Source organism: Xenopus tropicalis, chromosome 7, assembly GCF_000004195.4.
Source record: "Xenopus tropicalis strain Nigerian chromosome 7, UCB_Xtro_10.0, whole genome shotgun sequence".
NCBI classification, from domain to species: domain Eukaryota; kingdom Metazoa; phylum Chordata; class Amphibia; order Anura; family Pipidae; genus Xenopus; species Xenopus tropicalis.
The window spans coordinates 21,260,792-21,281,875 of record NC_030683.2 but is presented as its reverse complement, the minus strand read 5'-3'; the positions used below and the strand labels follow the sequence as shown (position 1 = coordinate 21,281,875).

Genomic DNA, 21,084 nt, shown 5'->3' with positions numbered 1-21,084 from the left:
GTCAGGTCCACCTGGTTGCTAGCTGCCTGTCAACCAGATTAGGATTGGCTGTCATTCTAAATGCCTCCACCCAGTGCAAAAAGCATGTTCCTTCTGTTTTAGACTTGGATAAAGGAAATACTTGTTCTTGATACTATAAGTCTTACTACAGAATTTCAACGGTTGTGGCTTATTGCCCTGTAGATGTAAGGGCAGTAATGTGGGCAATGGGGAACAGTGTGACAATACTGTATGTAGCAGGGTGCACTGGGGTGTAATAACAGGTGTCCATCTCAGGAACAAGCTTACATCAAGGACTTTGTATTTATGAGAATGCTGTGAGCTGCAGACTTGACCTCATGCTATTGCCCTGGAATAGACTCTAGCATATATATATATATATATGTTCTGCTAAAACTGAACTTATTCTGGGAACATTCCTTTATCAGAATGCAGATTTAACCTTGGAGAGGAGCCAGGCTGAAATGCCGTACTGTCTGTACATAGCAGAATTGCACAAGCTGGCAGCAAGAAAACATTCGGATCTAAGTAGCAACAAAGGCTCCATGTTTGTGGCTGTGACCTGGAGCAGGGTCCTTATGCTGCTGTGTACAACAAAGACATACATATATACTAATATATTCTTGTGTCTGTACCTGGTATATCACTGTATGAGTAACAATAAAGACCAATGATTATTATAACAGCTATTAAGGCAGGGCAAGCTTCATAAAACAACCAGCGAGTTGTGCTTCTGTAATGCATTATTGGCTATTTTTGTGCCCCTTAGTGCTCTTTCACTAGCATCTGGGGGCCAAAGTAAATAACCTCTGAAATCTTGTGAAAGGATATTGACCCAAAGTAGGTCTGTCGCTTGTGCTGAGGAAGAATATGGCCTGCCAGCCGGCAAGGCAAGCTATATCAGTTACACAGAAAGGAAAGTTCTGTGGCACAGTGGGCATTCTGAAAGGTGAGGTGCACTCAGGGAACCCGTCTGTCATCAAAATTCCATTCCTATCAGACAGCTACTTTGCATCACATAAATGGAAAAGGGGCCTCCTGTGACATATACTGGCACAGTCATGCACAGATTGCCCAGGAATGCCAATGTGTTTATTGGTAATATCTACCAAGCCTGGATTGGGAGTTAAATTAGGCCCTGGCATTTCAAGTACACAGAGGCCCAAACAGCCCCCTATAGCCCCAATAAATAGTGAGTGCCTATGGCACCTTACAGCAGCCCCTCTGGCATTTGCCTGAACCCACAGATTGCCAGTCTGGGCCTGATACCCACCCAACAGGACCACAGGCAGCATATTGTTCACTCTAGTGATTCAGGAGTGTTTGTGGCATTTTAATCACTGCCTGAGAGGACCCCAGCAGCCATTGGCATAGAGGAAAATAATCACACATCCAGCTCTTTGTATTTTCATTAAGCAAAGGAGGTATAGCAACCCTTTAATAATTAAGTATTGCAGTTTGGCTTGTTTCACCTGGGAGACAAGGAGGAACTCAAATAAAAAGCTGAACCAGCAATGTCTGCTTCCGAAATCAATGCAACTGCTCATGGTTCCATCTTTATTCTCAGTATAGCTATCCTTATCTGGCAAATGTTTTTGCCTACTTTTCCTCCTTCACTTTTTAATTCGAGACTGGGGTGTGAGTATCTGGGAACCAAGTGCCCACTGATCGTAGATTCCAGTCGGCTGCCGGACCCTAAGGACCAATATGAAGCATATAGCAAAGCCTGTCAGTCTCGTACATGTGCCTCGCCCCATGTTATGCCCTGTGATATATAAATATAAGCTGGCACCTTTCAGATGAAGTGCAATTTACAGCACAAATCAGTAGCATGTGACATATAATCCATAAATCTCAAAGGAAATGTCTTGGATGTAGAGACGCAACAAATCCATCAATCAAATTTAAGGGAAATAAATCATTTGCATAATCTAGAACCAAAAAATACATCGCTTGCAGTTGTCCAGAGCTTTAAAGTCTCATGAATTTAAGGGGTTGGATTCGGTTTACGTTAATGCTAAATCTGAGTACTGCAAAAAGTCCTGGAAGATATGAGGCACATTCAGAATTTTGACCCAGGAAGCATTTTATTTTGAGTGGGAAATAGCTGCCCCTTGTAACGCTAACTGATGAACATAGCTCTGTCGGGGGGAGAGGTGGCACTGGGCAGGGTCGGACTGGGGGGTGCAGGGCCCACCGGGGCTCCCACCCCAGGGGCCCTGCATCCCCTGGTCCCCCCCTGCAGGGGCCCCCCTAACCACCCGCAGGGCCCCCCACCTGACGTCCTCCCCTGAGCGCGTAAATTAAACTCATCAGGGGAGAAACAGTCGGGCAAAGGGAGCGCCGGCAAGGGTCGGGTCTGGGCCGCCGGGACCCACTAGGGCAGGGGCCCACCGGGATTTTTCCTGGTGTCCCAGCAGCGCAGTCTAACCCTGTTACTGGGTCTACCTCAGGTGGCAGGAGAACTAGGGTCATCCCTGATCCTTACTTGGATGGGGTATGAGTGCCTGTGAGCCACACAAGTCAAATAAGCTTAGGCTTAGGCTGTGATTGGCTATTTGGTAGCCCCACATGGACTGTTAGCCTGCAGGAGGCTCTGCTTGGAGTAAAACTGTGTCTCTCTGCTTCCAAAACTTGCCTCCAAGCCAAAAATGTAAAAATGGCACCTACTTTGAGGCCACTGGGAGCAACATCAAAGGGGGTGGTGAGCAACATGTTACTGGCGTATTGGATTAACTCTTCATTATCAGGAATCAGAGTTCTTCTCCACTGTTGGGCTGATTGCTATTCAGGGAAGGATCTTCTCCTTGTGTGTCAAACCACATTAACCCTGTTTTTCCCATTATCTCACGGAAAGCTTTCCAGAGAAGTACTGAGAGATGGATTTACAAAGATTACGCTGCTTAGAGTTTTTCCTTGCTCATATACGACTGGAGCCAGACAAGAGACTCTCACACAGCGCTTAAGAGCTCAAGAGTGGTGGCTCTCTCTGTAAGCGCCTCATTGTGTTCCCCTGTCTGTGCCACAGGCATATGGGTGATGCTTATTTAAAATACTTACCAGGGAATACTGCAGGTAGTGGATGTACTGGACATTGGGCATGGATGGACATGCTCTTTGAATGAGCCCCAAGGGGCATGTTTTGCACCACTTAGTGCTCTTGGACTTGCATCCTAGCTGTCTATAACCTACCCCATTTGCTCTAGCAGAACATACCAAGCCCCAGAGAGATATTATTTTGTCTTTCTCCCATTGTTCTTCTAATCACCTCATATTTCTAGCACCCAGTGTTCCATATTTCATATTACCCAGTGTGCCACTGCCCCAACTGTACATAAAATTACTCTAAAACAGATTTACTGAGCCTTTCGTGGCATAGGAACTGAATCTAGAAGAGACTTTCATTATCTCCCAATGTCATTGCTTGTTGGCGGCACGCAACTGGTAATCTCATTGCACAAAGTGTAACATGCACAAACAAAGCCTTCATTTACATTAAAAAAAAGCATTAAAATAAGTGGAAAATCCTGGCAGTGACTGGGAGTCTGGCAATGGGCAATTATCAGATTAATTACATCAAAGGATGCATCTTATATTAACACAAGATTACAGGGCTCTTTTAAAGAAATTTTCTACCGGTGTCACTTTGTGTCTGTAATTAGCTTATAAATGCCTCCGAGGGCCATTAACAAACTCGCTTAGAACTTCTACTAAGGGGTTGGGGAATAATAAGCATTATAAGATAAATTACGTGTTGCATCTGTGTAAAGGAGTGCCTTATATCATTCACACTTTTTAGTGTATTTTTAGATTACCAAATCTCTCAAGTGAAATCCGGGGGCAGGAAGGGGCTGCGGCACACTGTGCAATATTTTTATATTCCACACCCACTTTTTGGAATCCCCCCATTGTCATAAACCCACCCAACATCACAGACACATACTTATAATATATTTCACTAGAAAGCTCCAAAATAATTATACACATATTCCTTCCTTCAACAACAGGAAACCACGCCTTCCATTTTTTTCCTGTCTCGGAATAGCAACGATTGGCTGGAGGGGCTCTGTTGCTTCCGAGAGGCAGGGATACTTGCCGGGGTAATGGGAACCTGAAATGGAGTCAGCCCCCCAGAAGCAGGGACTAATGGTAACCTTACTGTGTTTGTATAGCACAGACATATAGGCTTAATGCTGGGGTTATTAGGTTTATACACAGTGCTTGTTTCTAGGTCTCCAATGGCCCCTTAAGCTGAATCCAAATGGGCAAATATGAGCAGAGACAATCACAGGGAATGCCTCAGGCAGTGTTACTACATACGTAGTGTAAAACAGTACAACTGACAAAAGGTTATTTTCCTACTTATATATGCTAAATCAAAATTCAGTATTCAAGTAGTCAATAACTCAGAATGTCAGCAGGATTCCTGAAGGCTGTTTCTACAGCAACAAGCAGATTTGCCATCAGGAGGGGCAGGGTGGAGTCCTGTGAGGGCCTGGTCCCAGTTTTGTTCATTCATAAGTCCCTGATCTGCCATATTCCCATCTCCTTGACAACACCACCCTGCCCCTTGATATTACCTCCCCACTGCTGAAATCCCCACACTGCCCCCCTCAACCGCTCCACCCTGTGACGCCATCACCCCAACTCTTGATGTTGACTGGTGGGCAGATAGGGTGTTTGGGAGTAATGGGGCATGTTTAGATCAGGAGCCTGGCCATTTATACAAGTGTTTTATCTCACTCACCCACTTACTTGGTAACTCTAGGGCAGTGATCCCCAACCAGTGGGGAAAGAGTAACATGTTGCTCCCCAACCCCTTGGATGTTGCTCCCAGTGGCCTCAAAGCAGGAGCTTATTTTGAATTCCTCGCTTGGGGGCAAGTTTTGGTTGCATAAAACCAAATATACTGCTAAACAAAGCCTCCTGAAACCTGCCAGTCAACATAGGGGCTACCAAATAGCCAATCACAGCCCTTATTTTGCACCCCCAGGATCTTTGTGTTGCTCACAAATTCTATTTACATTTGAATGTGGCTCACAGGTAAAAGGTTGGGGGCCAGGCAGGCAACAAGCTTATAACCTGTGTCCCCTGGGGAGATGGAACTAGCTAAGCAGTATGGAGCCCCAAGATTTCTGGTGGGGGCTACAGCTGCCTGGGTGGTGATACAGCTTAAGCTTTTGAAAAATAGCTGTTTTCATTGTACGTCTTTTGTGCTGCTGAAATTGTATTTTTATCTGTCAGAGGAAATAGGCCGAAGTATCTGTGGTGCTGGGAAGAGATGCAATCGATGCGGTAGCGCATATGATTTAATGCCCGAGCCAATGCTCAGGGCTTTAGCGAGTTCTAATTGAGTCACAGGGAGATGCCGGGAGCAATTTCACTTTCTCACAGACCCACTAAACAGCTGTGGGCTTGGGCTGAATCTATGCGGGAATGGCGGCCACACAGGGCAATTATTGTTTCTCTGCAGGAAACTGTGTTTTTTTTTATGTTGTTTTAACCCTTTGCTTTAAAATATATTTATTTCTGTTGTTTATTTGGTGCAGCCTGGAAAGGATAAATTCACCCACCAGAGGACATCATTTCATTAAAGCCTATGGATAAGTGGAGCTTCTGAGCATTTTGCGACGTGGCAGGACTTTCGGTGCAGAATAATATTTTACTAATGATGTGGACGCAATTTGCCATGTTTTGTTTACCCAGAATGTAGCATTTTTTCACATAATTGCAGCAACAAGGAAGAGTTGCGCCCGATGCACCAACACACATAAAACTAAGCAATAAGCACAGCGGGGGGGGGGGGGGGGGGTAATTTATCAACACTGGGCATGGACATTAACCCTTGGCAACCAATCAAACTGTTGATTGGTTCAACAGTTTAAACAGCTGACCAATAAATTCTACCCACTGATTGGTTGCTGTGGGTAACTAGACAAACTGCAAACTTAAAGGAATACTGTCATGAGAAAACATGTTTTATTCAAAACAAACCAGTATATAGAGCTTCTCCAGCAGAATCCTGCATTGTAATCTGTTTAAAAAGATTTTTTTTGTATTTAATTTTGAAATGTCTCATGGGGCTAGCCATATTCTTCATTTCCCAGGGTGCCACAGCCATGTGATCTGTGTGCTGATAAACTTCAGTCACACTTTACTGCTGCGCTGCAAGTTGGATTGATATCCCCCCCCCCTCCCAGCAGCCAATCAGCAGAACAATGGGAAGGAAGCAAGATAGCAGCTCCCAGTAGGTATCAGAATAGCACTCAATAGTAAGAAATCCAAGTCCGGCTTGGGACTCCTCCAGTTACATGGGAGTAGGAGAAACAATAGGTTAGCTGAAAGCAGTTCTAATGTGTAGCGCTGGCTGAAAGCTCAGACTCAGGCACAATGCACTGAGATGGCGCCTACACACCAATATTACAGCTAAAAATACATTTGTTGGTTCAAGAATAACATGTTAAATAGCAGAGTGAATTATTTGCTATGTAAACAGTGTCATTTAGAAATATAAAGTACCCCATAAAAACCATGACAAAATCCCTTTAAGAATATTTATTACATTCACATGGTGAATTTATTGCTCCATCCTGTCTCATCCAAGGGTGAAAATATTTCTTAGCTCTCCCTCTCTTTGCAAGTGCAATAGGAGACAACAAGTTCTGTACATTTATTTCTTTCCTTTGTAGCTGAAGCAGGAGTTGGAACAGCGGAACAGGTGTGGCATTTACAGGCAGCATCATAAAGTTTCATAGCCAGCAAGATAAAGTAGTCGAGATATAGTGTACCTGCTGGGGCATGTAAGGCCAAAGGAACAAAGGCAACGTAAACATGCTGTATATGTGAAAATCAGGGCAAGAGGAATGCAAACAATAGAGGAACTTGTCCTGACAGATGGGGATACAATAAGGACAAGTAAAAACATTAAACGGCTATTTATCTACTAAACAGGCAGACTTGTGGCTGCTATTTGCCCTTAGGGCATCATTTTTATAGAGTTCTAAAACTCTTTACCTTTAGGGGAGGTTAGTCGCCCGCATTAAATCTCAGGCGATTAATCTCCCCGTGGGACATTACTATTACTGGATATTTTCTTCAAAAGGAAGTAGGGGAGCGGAGGAAGAAATCTGCTTGACATTTTACATTCTGAAACTTCCCGGTAATTAAATTGGGCAAATTTGAGTTAATAGAAAGGGTGAGCACCATTTTGGTGTTCATGAAACTGCTCTTATATAATATTAAATAAAGGGAACAGTGGCTGTGACATAATGCTTGCCTTAAGTTGGCTTTGTATTATATACCTGTAATTCTACCATGGTAAGTAATGATCAGACCCAATGACTCCCTCCTCAGGACTTACTATAACATAACATCTCATAAAACCGTATATTTCTGAGAACAGGCAGTGTGGTTTGGAGGCTTCCTTTGGATTTTTCAAAAAATAAAACAAAAAAAAAAATCCACATAAAAATGAATTGCATACACCCAGTTATTGTGCAGCTCTGCTGTATATGTTGGCCCTTTATAAATGAGTGATAATAATAATAAGAATAAAATAATATATGGCACCTGGTTATGCATTTCTGGTTTAGGGTAACTGCACTGTGGGGGATTTTGGGCTTGCCAACTGCCCATCCTAAGACCCAAGCCGTGCCCTCTCTGTGTGTCCCTAGTGTCCCTTGCTCTGGTGGCATCTCTTAGTTAGCTGCATCGTGGGAAGCCAGTGTTGGGCTAACCTTAGGGTGAATACTCAGATAGGGGTAGGGATTTATTTCCACACACAAAAAAGGCACATGTTCAATGTCAGACTTGGATACCTGTTGGTTTGAACCAGTTTTTTGCACTTTGCACACTGCCCTGCTCTTTGTAAGTGACCCCTAAAGCTTTGGTAGGGACCCATAGGGTTAATATGTGCTTTGGTTTACAGGTTGACTCCACCCTTTGCACTCCAATGTAGTGTTTAGCAAAGGGGTGGGTCTTCCTCTTTGGCTGCCTCTGATGTCTCAGGTGGAAGGTCCAATGAGCCTGGGATCAACAGGCAACAGGACCCAGTAAAGCCATCTCTACCCTAGAGTTTCCATCTACACTCTAGTGAAGTCGGGGACAGGGACCCCGTGAATGAGGACCAGTTATGTAGTTATACTCTGTTGAGCACTTTCTAGGAAAGTGAGGTAGTTAGATGAAGGAAGCAAAAGCAGCTTTTGGCTCCAACCAGGAATGTAGCTGTAAGTACCCTTCCATACAGGCACTGTTGGGTCGGTTAAGACACAGGAGTACCTAAACCCTGATCAACAGTCGGCTGTAGGACTCTTTAAGCTAAAGGTATTCAACCTGAGGACTGAGGTATCTATGCAGACTGCTTCCATAGGGGTACCAAGCTGACCAGGAGCATTTACCCTGCCCAGTCTCCCAAAGAGGTGGGATAAACCCGTGGCAACCTCTCTCTTGTTGTCCTCAGAGTAATAATACTGCATGTTGCATCTGCTTTGTGAGTATATATGATAACCCTGCATCTTGATTTGTCTCTGACAATAAACCCAGTTGCTATTTGTTCACCATCAAAAACCTTCTGGCGTCCATTACGCTCTATTTTACTCTGCACACAGCTACAGTGAGTTTCACTACACCCCAGGCTACTTCCGTATAGCGAAGGCCCATCCTGTCTAAGAGAGTCGCATGTACCCCATGCTCTAACCTATTCTAGCTGGTGTTTTACAGCCAAATAGGGGTTACACTTTAATTATGTGATGAGAGTTGGTGTGATTAACCAATACACAGGCGCTAAATTGCCCCTGGGCGGTTACCCATAGCAACTATTCAGTAACAAATTTAATCAATCTACAGGTCAGAAAAATAAAAGCAAATATCTGCTAAACTGCATTAGGGCACTTTAGCACTTTAGCAAATCAAGCCCATTATCCCCTTAGCAGCCTGTGAGTTGTACTGGGCTCGCTGTCCGTGGTGCTGAACTCAGGGAAACGGGGAAAATAAATTTCAGCACAGCAGCTGCAGTACTGCTATTAATAATACAGATATTGGACCTGTTATCCAGAATGCTCGGGCCTGGGGTTTTCCAGATAAGGGATCCTTCTGTAATTCGGATCTCTTACCTTAAGTCTACTAAAAAAATTAATTAAACGGTAATTAAACCCAATAGGATTGTTTTGCCCCCAATAAAGATTAATTATATCTTAGTTGGGATCAAGTACAGGTACTGTTTTATTATTACAGAGAAAAGGGAATCATTTAACCATGAAATAAACCCAATAGGGCTGTTCTGCCCCCAATAAGGGGTAATTATATCTTAGTTGGGATCAAGTACAGGTACTGTTTTATTATTACAGAGAAAAAGGAATCATTTAACCATTAAATAAACCCAATAGGGCTGTTCTGCCCCCAATAAGGGGTAATTATATCTTAGTTGGGATCAAGTACAGGTACTGTTTTATTATTACAGAGAAAAGGGAATCATTTAACCATGAAATAAACCCAATAGGGCTGTTCTGCCCCCAATAAGGGGTAATTATATCTTAGTTGGGATCAAGTACGGGTACTGTTTTATTATTACAGAGAAAAGGGAATAATTTAACCATTAAATAAACCCAATAGGACTGTTCTGCCCCCAATAAGGGGTAATTATATCTTAGTTGGGATCAAGTACAGGTACTGTTTTATTATTACAGAGAAAAGGGAATCATTTAAACATGAAATAAACCCAATAGGGCTGTTCTGCCCCCAATAAGGGGTAATTATATCTTAGTTGGGATCAAGTACAGGTACTGTTTTATTATTACAGAGAAAAGGGAATCATTTAACCATGAAATAAACCCAATAGGGCTGTTCTGCCCCCAATAAGGGGTAATTATATCTTAGTTGGGATCAAGTACAGGTACTGTTTTATTATTACAGAGAAAAGGGAATCATTTAACCATGAAATAAACCCAATAGGGCTGTTCTGCCCCCAATAAGGGGTAATTATATCTTAGTTGGGATCAAGTACAGGTACTGTTTTATTATTATAGAGAAAAGGGAATCAGTTTTAAAAATGTGAATTATTTGATTACAATGGAGTCTATGGGAGATGGCCTTCCTGTAATTTGGAACTTCTGGATAATGGGTTTCCGGATAAGGGATCCCATACCTGAACAAACATTTTCCTCAAAAAGACACTGGTTTTGCTCCCAAAGAGGCTGGAGCTGGAGTATATTTGCTTGAGGAACAGCCAGGATAGCTGCTGTATAGATCCAAATTCACCTTTATTTCTTTACAATTTGGGTCATTATTACCTTTTCATTGTTGCCTTGTCACTTGGCAGTTGGGGAATACTAGGGGTAATGGCAGTGCACAGTTCAATGTACAATTGCAGACACAAGTAGCCATGTTTTTTACCCAGAGTGCAGCATTTTTACCCCCAATTCCAGGTATATCTTTTTTTTCTGTGTAATAAACTTTTTCAGATATAAGTGCACCCTGCTAATTTAATTACTTTAAAGAATGGCGTAAATATAGGCAAAAACTGTATTCATTTACGTGACCGCCACTGCGGCTGCATTGGTAAATGAGCCCTACTGACCTGCCCAGTCTTATACAGTAAGGGGCATATTTATTATAGTGTGTAAGCCAACATAACCGGTGATATTGCCTATAGCAACCCATCAGCTTTTGTTTTCTAACTTGTAGATGACCATGAAATTCTAATTGCTGATTGGTTGCTATGGGCAATATTACCGGCTTACACACTATAAAAATATCCCCCTAAGTCTGTATGAAGCCTTGGGCCTAACCATGAATTAGTCATGTATCAGTCACCTGTCTAATGAACACAACACCATCCCCACAGGTGAGCAATGCAGCCCAAAACATGCTACAGAAAAAATGGAGAATGTGATTTTTCTCCTCTGATCTTTACAAGCACGTTGTTTATTTGATGGAAAATATGAGAGAATAGCTCAAATAAAAAGAAAAGGGGCATTACCCTATATAATGCAGATTATCACAGACATGAATCCAAACAGACCCCTTGGCATCAGATCCTCTGGAACATTTATCTGCTCCATTATTACATGATGTTACAGCCGCTGATATCTGGTTCCGCCAATAAATCATTGGTTCAGAGATACAGAGCTCCGTGCTGTGCCAGGAATTGTATTTCTGATGGAATTAAAATACAAGTTCTAGTGAATTCCCATTCTTTGCCGATTCTGATTGCACCATGGGGCATTCTTCTTTGCTTTGCTTTTTAAAGACATTTTGCTTTGAATTTGGTTCCGGGATTATCCAAGAGAAAGGAATCAGGTCACGCAATGTTGTCTCTGTGCAGCCCAAACAGCTGTTAATCCTGGAGGATTTTCTGATGCTTTTCTGACAAATGAGGTTTCTGTGATTCACCATGTTTATCCTTTCAGACTGAATTATATTGGGGTGAGAATAGGTTTCATCTAAGCAGTAACACGGTACCTTTTGTCTTCTTTATTGTGCCATTGTTGTTTGTGATGTTCTACCTGTTCTAAACACCCACTTGTCCCAACTGGTGAATACTGAGTGCTTTCCCAATGGCTTTAGAAGATAGCTAGAGGTGATACAGACAGTTCTACCGGTCCCTTCTGCCTTTAGATGAGTAGTCCTCTGACTGCCACCCACTTGATTGTCTTTATACGTTGCTAGGTTTGTGAGGGACACTTCGGCCAAGCACAAGTTGTGAGAATGGTGCATAGGAGCAAGTACCCACTGTTAATAGTGAATGGGTGCAAGCAAAATAGAGCCCAAAAAGATATAAATAATTTATATTATGATCAGATTGACAAAATGCTTTATAAGAAACATCAGGATGAAGATGTTTGGATGGTTCTCAGAAGGTTGGGACAGCTGTGACCACTGTAGGACAACAGGGCTTGTCTGACCATGGAGTAAGATAATAGGAAAGAATTAGATTCTTCCTGAGATCAAGACAGGGTTTTGTGCCGGACATTACACAACTTTCTATAGTACTGATCCCCCTGAAATGAAAAATGCCAGGAAGAAGTCTGGTTTGATTGATGACATTAGAAACCTCTAGGTGCTAAATGCCAGCCAATAAATGTTTATGTAGATCAGTGAATAGGATGAGAATGAAATGTGCCCATAAAATGAGAGCCACAAGGTCACCCCTTACAAAGAGAGAATACAGAACAGAAGGAATAAAAATAATTAAGATTGTGAGACAGTTCCACCAGCTTAATAATCTTAGTGAATGAACGTTTTACTTATCTGATCTTTTAATCTTTTTCAACCCATTTTGGAAAAAGAATGAAACTATGTCACTTATTCTATGGATTTAAAAATAAAAAGTCCCCAATAGACTTCCATGTACTGACACTGTTATATTTTTCAGATGAAAAACAAAACTGAATGGGTCAGGCTTTCCATAAAGCCCCTCATTTTCCGCATTCATTTATTGGGTCCTTCTTCTTCTCTGAATTATTTTATTTCAGGTAATCCCCTACTACACCCAGCTGTCCAAATGTGTAATCCCAAATGTAGTACAGTCAGGGTCAGACTGGGGGGTGCAGACAGAGCCCACTGGGGCCCCACATCCCGCAAGGAGCCACCTCTGAGGCCCCCCACACCCCCCCTGCCACCTGCCCGACCCCCTCCCCCAAGCCCTGCACACCCCAGTCTGATGCTGATGGTCTGGGACATTATTTTATTTACCCTGTACATTTCTTCAAGGTACAATATATGGTACATGAAAATCCTCCAGGCAATTCCTGAACTTTTGGAGCCTACGCGCTTGTCAGTGTGCAACAGAGCCCCTTCGTTTTTCGTGTGATGAGATTGCTTTCTAGCATGTAATCCTAAACCTACTGTTGATCCCATTATACACTGCCAATCTAACAGCTATGAGTGGGATTTAGATGGAGTCATTAGGATGCACAGGCATTCCCCTTGCACAGGCATAAAAGCTACACTATATATTTTCCTTAAAGGTTAAAGAGAGAGGGAGCTCTGCAGAATACATTATGTTGCCTGTGATCTCTGTGCAACTCTCATTCCATCAACATTTCTATCCATACTTACCTATTGTGATAACATACTGTTATACTATGGCTGTGATAGGACTTCAGCATCTCTTTGGGCCAAGCTATTCCCTAGCTAAGGCCTAAGGCAAAATCATATTATTGACTGGAAACTATTTGGGGCAAAATAAGAGGAGAGGCTTACTAATACTTTGCCCTAAAAACCTATTTTAAAATTATATTGTAAGTTTGAACTCATTTCCATGACTCCATTGGCCGCTATTAGACAATGCCACTGACATTGAGGGAAACTTTTGAAGCTTTACGAAGCTTTTGTTCTCTGTGTGTCCTTGGCTGTGCCCAGAGGGTATTCTACCTGTGTGTTTTCAGGGTATAGGCTCACATTTTATTCTTTAAGCACAAGGCTCTGCCATACCCCACTGCCATTTGTTACTGCCTAGCCATTGAGCGCACCAATTACTACCCTTGCACCCAGGCCACATGTGGGTGGAAAATTGAAACATTTACGGGGAGCATCAGTGTTTCAGTCCCTCTCACTGCATCCCTTTGGCAAATGAGTGCTCAAGGTCTGAGGCAACTTAGTGTAGTGTGTATGGCTCCGCCAATATGGTGCATTGGGTGTAGACATTATACATGCACAAACGCGTGATGCCCCTGTACATGTGCAAGGCTCGGGGGATGTCACGGGTGATAAGGAAGTGGGGGGAATGAGGGTTTATGAATTCTGTCCCCGAGGAAGCATGGCATTTAACCACGCAAAACACGTTAGACTGAATTGAGCCCATCAGTTTGTCTATGTGCTGTACCTATATTGGATGTTCTGTACGTAGCCAATTTTTAGTGTTTTACTATTAAAATTCTGCTACACTATATACCGGCTTGTATGTTTTATATCCAACCTGTGTAGCATTGTGATATTTTTACATTGCTGGGGCATTTGGAGATCTGTCATAGGAATATATGCACCATCATTCCTTTCCTTTTGGCTTAATACTGATCTATATCTGGTATATATCTAAGTAACAGGTTTAAGAAATGGGCCTGCTTTCTGGTTCCTTGTGCAGTAATAGGTCTTACCCAGCCTGGCTTAGAGCAGTAGCAACTCCTTGCAACTCCTGGTAGAGCAAGTGTTAAATGGTCTCTTTGCTTTCAGGTGGGCCCTCGCTTTACTGATAGGGGAAGAGTTAACCCCACTGATTCCACACACAGAACTTGTTCTACAAATAACTGGGGTGCCGGTGGTTCTTTAAACCAAATGAACTTTTAATTGTATGTATGTATTTATATAGCACCACCAAAGTACACGGTTCTTTACAAGGCATAAACACAAACAAGAGCATAGTTATTATAAGTTATACAGTTTAAATATAGAAATCTATGCTTAAGTGCTTCAGTGTTCAATACACAATTGGGATGAGGTCCCTGTCTCAAAGAGCTTACAATCTATTAATGGAATCTCTTCACAGTCGCTCTAGTGGTGCTGATTTTGATGGTAGAAGATGGCACAAATCATTAAATGCTTTAAACACTTTCTCACATCAGTTGTTATTCACACAATCTCAGCTGTAGAGTCACTACACCCCAGGGGTGTTACTCACTGACTTGGTCAAACAATTCCCAGTGCTACGGGAAGCTCACAGTGGCCCCACACTCCAAGGATCTCTCTATCCCTGAACTTAACCACTTAAGTCCCTATAATAGTGGCCTTGTCACCGTAGGGTACTAAACCTTACTGGGTTCCTTGTTGGAGCCTCTGACTGCTATACTAACTACCCCAATCCCGCCTCTCACTCCTATATTGAGCAATATTACAAATCTATTCTTGCAGTTATTACTTCTTCTAAAACCTTCCTCCATCCCAGGCCCTTCAGTACCACCTCCTCCAGCAAGTAGGGAACAAAAGAGGCTGAGCACACATCGGCTTCCCATTTTATAACTGGGAATCCTGACATCTAGTTAATTACTGTGCTGCCAAGAAAATACTTTAACCCAGAAATGAGAAAAACTCCCCCTCCCAACTCTAATTTAGGCCCAAACCTAGATACCCAAACCCTCCTGGGAGCTAAAGATGGGGAGCTATTGGGAGCATCGTTGGAGGCACAGATCTTCCCTGCTAAGGATTGTTGTTGCCTTGGGCTGGTTGAAAAGCCCAAATCGCACGTAAGATGACTAAACTAACTCTTTGTTCAGCTTTATTTCCCCTTTAACTAATAATGCTTAGAAACAAGGTTGAATCTCTAAAGCCCAGAATCATAACCATGGCCTGTCTATGCAATTTTTTTTTAATGCAGAACATTAATGATTATCTTGGCGTGAAACGATGACACCACAAAGTTTAAGCCTCTCCAGGCAGCACCGAGTCCCGTGGTCTTATTTACCTTTATAATGATATTTTTATTTTTTAGGTCAAAGTTTCCGGCTGTGAGTCTCATTAACTAAAGAAGACAATAAGGATCTGTCGCACAATCTACTATAAAACAAATGTTCTACTTTTTTTTTTTGCAGACAACCAGAAAAATGTAGAAAGCAAATAAAGTATCACTGTCGCTCCGTGAAACAGGGAGTAAATCTCTCTGATTGGGACTGCACCCTCCCTGGCCCTGCACCTCACAATGTCAAAGAAGGGTGCCAGCAGCAGAGCTAAGGGAGACAAAGCCGATGCCTCCGCTTCCTTACAAGCCGCCAATGAAGACCTGAGAGCAAAACTCACCGATATCCAAATTGAACTCCAACAGGAAAAGAGTAAGGTGTGCATCTTATACACTGCTACTGTAACAATGGGGCTGGGAGTTGGGGAGGAAATGATCCTCTTGGAAAGCAAAGGATATTCCGTGTATGTTGGGTAATATTAGCGAATGAGGGACATCTTTACTTGGTGAAGCAAAGGATATTCCATGTATGTTGGGTAATATTAGCGAATGAGGGACATCTTTACTTGGTGAAGCAAAGGATATTCCGTGTATGTTGGGTAATATTAGCGAATGAGGGACATCTTTACTTGATGAAGCAAAGGATATTCCGTGTATGTTGGGTAATATTAGCAAATGAGGGACATCTTTACTTGGTGAAGCAAAGGATATTCCGTGTATGTTGGGTAATATTAGCGAATGAGGGACATCTTTACTTGATGAAGCAAAGGATATTCCGTGTATGTTGGGTAATATTAGCGAATGAGGGACATCTTTACTTGGTGAAGCAAAGGATATTCTGTGTATGTTGGGTAATATTAGCGAATGAGGGACATCTTTACTTGGTGAAGCAAAGGATATTCCGTGTATGTTGGGTAATATTAGCGAATGAGGGACGTCTTTACTTGGTGAAGCAAAGGATATTCCGTGTATGTTGGGTAATATTAGCGAATGAGGGACATCTTTACTTGGTGAAGCAAAGGATATTCCGTGTATGTTGGGTAATATTAGCGAATGAGGGACGTCTTTACTTGGTGAAGCAAAGGATATTCCGTGTATGTTGGGTAATATTAGCGAATGAGGGACGTCTTTACTTGGTGAAGCAAAGGATATTCCGTGTATGTTGGGTAATATTAGCGAATGAGGGACGTCTTTACTTGATGAAGCAAAGGATATTCCGTGTATGTTGGGTAATATTAGCGAATGAGGGACGTCTTTACTTGGTGAAGCAAAGGATATTCCGTGTATGTTGGGTAATATTAGCGAATGAGGGACATCTTTACTTGGTGAAGCAAAGGATATTCCGTGTATGTTGGGTAATATTAGCGAATGAGGGACATCTTTACTTGGTGAAGCAAAGGATATTCTGTGTATGTTGGGTAATATTAGCGAATGAGGGACGTCTTTACTTGGTGAAGCAAAGGATATTCTGTGTATGTTGGGTAATATTAGCGAATGAGGGACATCTTTACTTGGTGAAGCAAAGGATATTCTGTGTATGTTGGGTAATATTAGCGAATGAGGGACATCTTTACTTGGTGAAGCAAAGGATATTCCGTGTATGTTGGGTAATATTAGCGAATGAGGGACATCTTTACTTGGTGAAGCAAAGGATATTCCGTGTATGTTGGGTAATATTAGCGAATGAGGGACATCTTTACTTGGTGAAGCAAAGGATATTCTGTGTATGTTGGGTAATATTAGCGAATGAGGGACGTCTTTACTTGGTGAAGCAAAGGATATTCTGTGTATGTTGGGTAATATTAGCGAATGAGGGACGTCTTTACTTGGTGAAGCAAAGGATATTCTGTGTATGTTGGGTAATATTAGCGAATGAGGGACGTCTTTACTTGGTGAAGCAAAGGATATTCTGTGTATGTTGGGTAATATTAGCGAATGAGGGACGTCTTTACTTGGTGAATCGTTAGAAGATCATTTCCTTGAATATTCCCGGGTTTCGCCTCTTTTATTAAAGAGGGACAAAGACCAAATCACCTTAGAAAATATAACTGGTGCGGGGTAACCCACAACAATTAGCAGCCAATAGTACAGGGAGATTTATCAATGTTTGAAGTCCCCAAAAACTCGAATGTAAAACTTCAGCATCTAAAAGCTTGCGAGTTTATGTAGAAGTCAATGGGAGTTGTCCCAGGCAAAGTCAAGGCATATTATCAGTTCCAGATTTTTGAGTTTTTTGAGTTTGTAAACTCACAAAGTTGAGGTATTTAAGTTTTTATTCGAATTAGTTTTTCATATTTGGATTTTTTAATAAATAAACAAACATTTCATTTGAAGTAGAACAAAGCATTCACAAACTTGAAAATCTCTTCCCTTGGCAACTAAGAGCTTGGCCCTTCAAAACACTACAGGCCTGAAAATGTAAAAAAAAATTATGTCTTTTACTTGCTCCCCATGTGTTTCACTGCACTGAACTCTAGCCAATAGCCTTTTCGAGTCTCCCCACAAGGTTCTGTCAGTAGCTGTAACCAATTTGCTCCAAGTTAATCAGGCAATAATGTTGCAACTTGCGTGTAATCTTCCAAAATGGAGGTTTTGTCTGTATTAAGGCATTTTGTGCAACATTGTGGAGGACACAACTTGGCTGCATCAGCCATTATGATGGAATTCCATCTATGATAGAATAAACTTCTCTATGCATCAATAAGGAATCTGCATGCTTTTCATAGCTCTTGGGCATTATACTGTTATATTATTTCCCTCTACACCAAGAGATAGGCTAGCCTCTTTCTTCCAAGAGGGTAGATCACCATAAGTCACATCTGAAGTTAGTGCTTTTACCCAATAAATGGCTGCATTTAGAAATGATTGCTGAGGCTTTCTGTACCTTTTGCTGACATTGCACATCTGCTGGTAAATCAAATATATTCAGCTGTTTGCTATGCAAGCTGAGACTCCTAGCCCTGAACGGCAGCCTCCACAGCTTGGCCCTTACATGTATCTGTCTTCTTTCCACCATATATATATTTGGTGTTTTGTTTTACAGTACAAGGCATTCACCAATAATTTACAATAGAAGAATGCTAAGGTTATTATAATCCCCCTATAACCGCTACATTTTTATCCAGATATGGGCAAATGTTTTTCCGCTTGCTCCTCTAGGACAGGAAATATTAAAGCAGCGGTTTTGCATTCACAAGCTGTGTGCTCATAATTGCAATTTGAATGATAAAAGCCATTACTTGCATTCCTAATTCCCAGGAGGAGACACATTGCTTAGGGCTATTAATAAACCATTTAATGCATTTTCCTCCTAGATTCCAGGGCAAAATATACAGTAAGATTAGGGATAAAGCTCAAGGGTAAATCCCTTAATCAGAATCAGGGCCGGAACGTATTACAAGGATTGCTGTTGTATAGCAGCTGAAAATACACTTTTTTTTTCTTCCACTATCCAAAAAGAGACAAAAATCAATGTTTTTACTTTAAAAAACAATAGGATGTGCCACCAGCAGTCAGCAAACATGTGGTTACTCTGCATAGTGAACCTTACTTATCTTGAGAACTATATTTATTAATTAGAGTGGGAGCTTCCATGATTATGTCCCCCCCAGTATCCCAACAATAAAGAAGTTGCACTGTGAGAAGACTATAGGCCATAGTGTATGGCAAGCTTTAGAAGAAAGATCCCTATGTTTGGATATGTCACAAAAAGCTGATTGTTGTCATCATTGTTGGTATCCAAAGGCACAACTGCTACTCCTGTGCCTTTTATAATAGCACATTGTGGGTGGGGGTCCATATATATGATAAAGTTATTCAGCAGGATCCTCCCCAATACAGGTAATATATATTCTGGAAGGAATCTCAGTCTCCAGTATTAATGCATATTCTTCACACAAAGGATATGTCATAAAAAGCTGATCTAGCTATCTAAGTGGTGGTTAAAGATCCAATCAGGTACTTCTGGGAAAGCAAATGGTTTAGTAGAACAATGACGAGATAAGTAGAGGCCAAGCCAGCAGTATGGTGTCTGTAGAAGCTAGTTTAGGGAGGCTGCCAGCTGATCATTGTTAAACTGGGTGGGAACATGTGCCGTTGGTTGGGGTTATATCCACTTTGACACAACCTTATTATATAAAATTGTTTGCATGACCAGTTTGCTGATTGGTTGCCAGATTTTAGTGACTGAAAAACCAACATTGTAATTAATTACATACATAATTAAATACAGTAGCACAGACATCCACACAGAGCCCACAGTGTAGGTTCTTCCCCTAACTGCTACATTTCAAGAAAGGACCATCCCATCTTCACATGAAGTCTCATACTACTGAGGTCCCTCAGTCTTATTGGTCTGGCCTCATTCTACCTCCACAATATATCTAACCAATCACACTTCTGTGGCTGGAGCAAGTGGCTAAGCTGATGCTCCAAGACCATCTACTGAGAGACCTCATCATTGACCAATGTTCTTGGAAAGTCTTCCACTGTGGCTCTTATGGTATCCAAAGGCTCAACTGCTGCTCCTGTGCCATTTATGTTAGCCATTACAGGGGGATGGGGGGGCTTCCGTATATATAATAAAGCTATTCAGCAGGAGCCTCCCCAATACAGGTAATATATACTCAGGAAGGAATCTCAGTCTCCAGTATTAATGCATATTCTTCACACACAGGCTTTACAAATTGCACTCTATTAGCGAAAGAGATTGATATTTGCCCTTTCCGAGATGAGTTTATACATTTGTCTCCCTAAAGCTTCACACACTCATTTCATAAAAAGAATATTAAAAATTGTTCAGCAATTCTCTTTCCCTAGGAATATGATTTACCAATCAGCAGGACAAATTAAATATTATACTAGATGAATCTCTCGGAGTCGCAATGGACGGAGGAAGAAGTATTCTTTGACTACATCGAGGCTTTTACTTTCTAGGAAATTATCAAGACAATTGATAGCGGCCATTTAGTTGCGCTTTCAGCCTTCAGCTATAAAAATGTCAGGCGAAGGCAGCTACAGATTAGAGAACAGCAATCAGGCGCCATTTAAGGCTTCAGCCGTGAATTTCAATGGATCCTGGAAAGATTCAGATGTGCAGCATTAAGAGCAGATAATGAATAAAATGAAGCATTGTGTGAATTGATTTACATTGTGCTTCTCCGTGATTCTTATTGAACTTTGACTAATCATTCATGGTTTATAGGAGAACGAGGGTATAACAAGTGAAATAGAAATGATATAATGAAGGTTGCACAGAATGGAGGGGTTAGAGCTGCAAGAATGGTCAGATAGGAACTGTACTTAGTATAAATGAATGCCTATTCTAGCAAATGTATTTCTTGCACCAACTAAAACCTGGGATTTCTCTGTGCTACTGTAGGTTCAGCTAATGATGCCCCTAAATTACATAATATGAACCCCTGTTCCTTCTGGTTTCTTGTTTGGGGAAACCTAAAATAGGAGGGTTATGGGTTACTTTAAAGATAGTAATGGCCAGCCTGTGCAAGAGACAGTGCCTGCCAAGGCAAAGCTAAAGCCAGTAGCACCTTCCAGGAAATAAATACAAGGAAATTAATGATGATATAACCTTTTAATACACTAGAGCCTTGAATGTTTTGTAAATTATATCCTTATTATACACAAAAGTTGTAAATATCCTGTAAATTATATCCTATAATAATAATAATAATAATAATAAT

The 21,084-nt window shown here is 41.7% G+C and overlaps 1 protein-coding gene across 3 annotated transcripts in view; it reads left to right on the top strand.

Moving 5' to 3' along the window:
• The first annotated feature begins 15,525 nt into the window (after positions 1-15,525).
• jakmip3 (Janus kinase and microtubule interacting protein 3) overlaps positions 15,526-21,084 on the top strand; it is a 64,558-nt gene continuing 58,999 nt past the window's right edge. For all 3 annotated transcript variants that reach the window (XM_031906432.1, XM_031906431.1, XM_031906433.1), the window contains exon 1: positions 15,526-15,763. In XM_031906432.1, the coding sequence (XP_031762292.1) occupies positions 15,629-15,763 (135 nt within the window). In that variant the 5' untranslated portion in view covers positions 15,526-15,628. The remainder of the gene's footprint in view (positions 15,764-21,084) is intronic.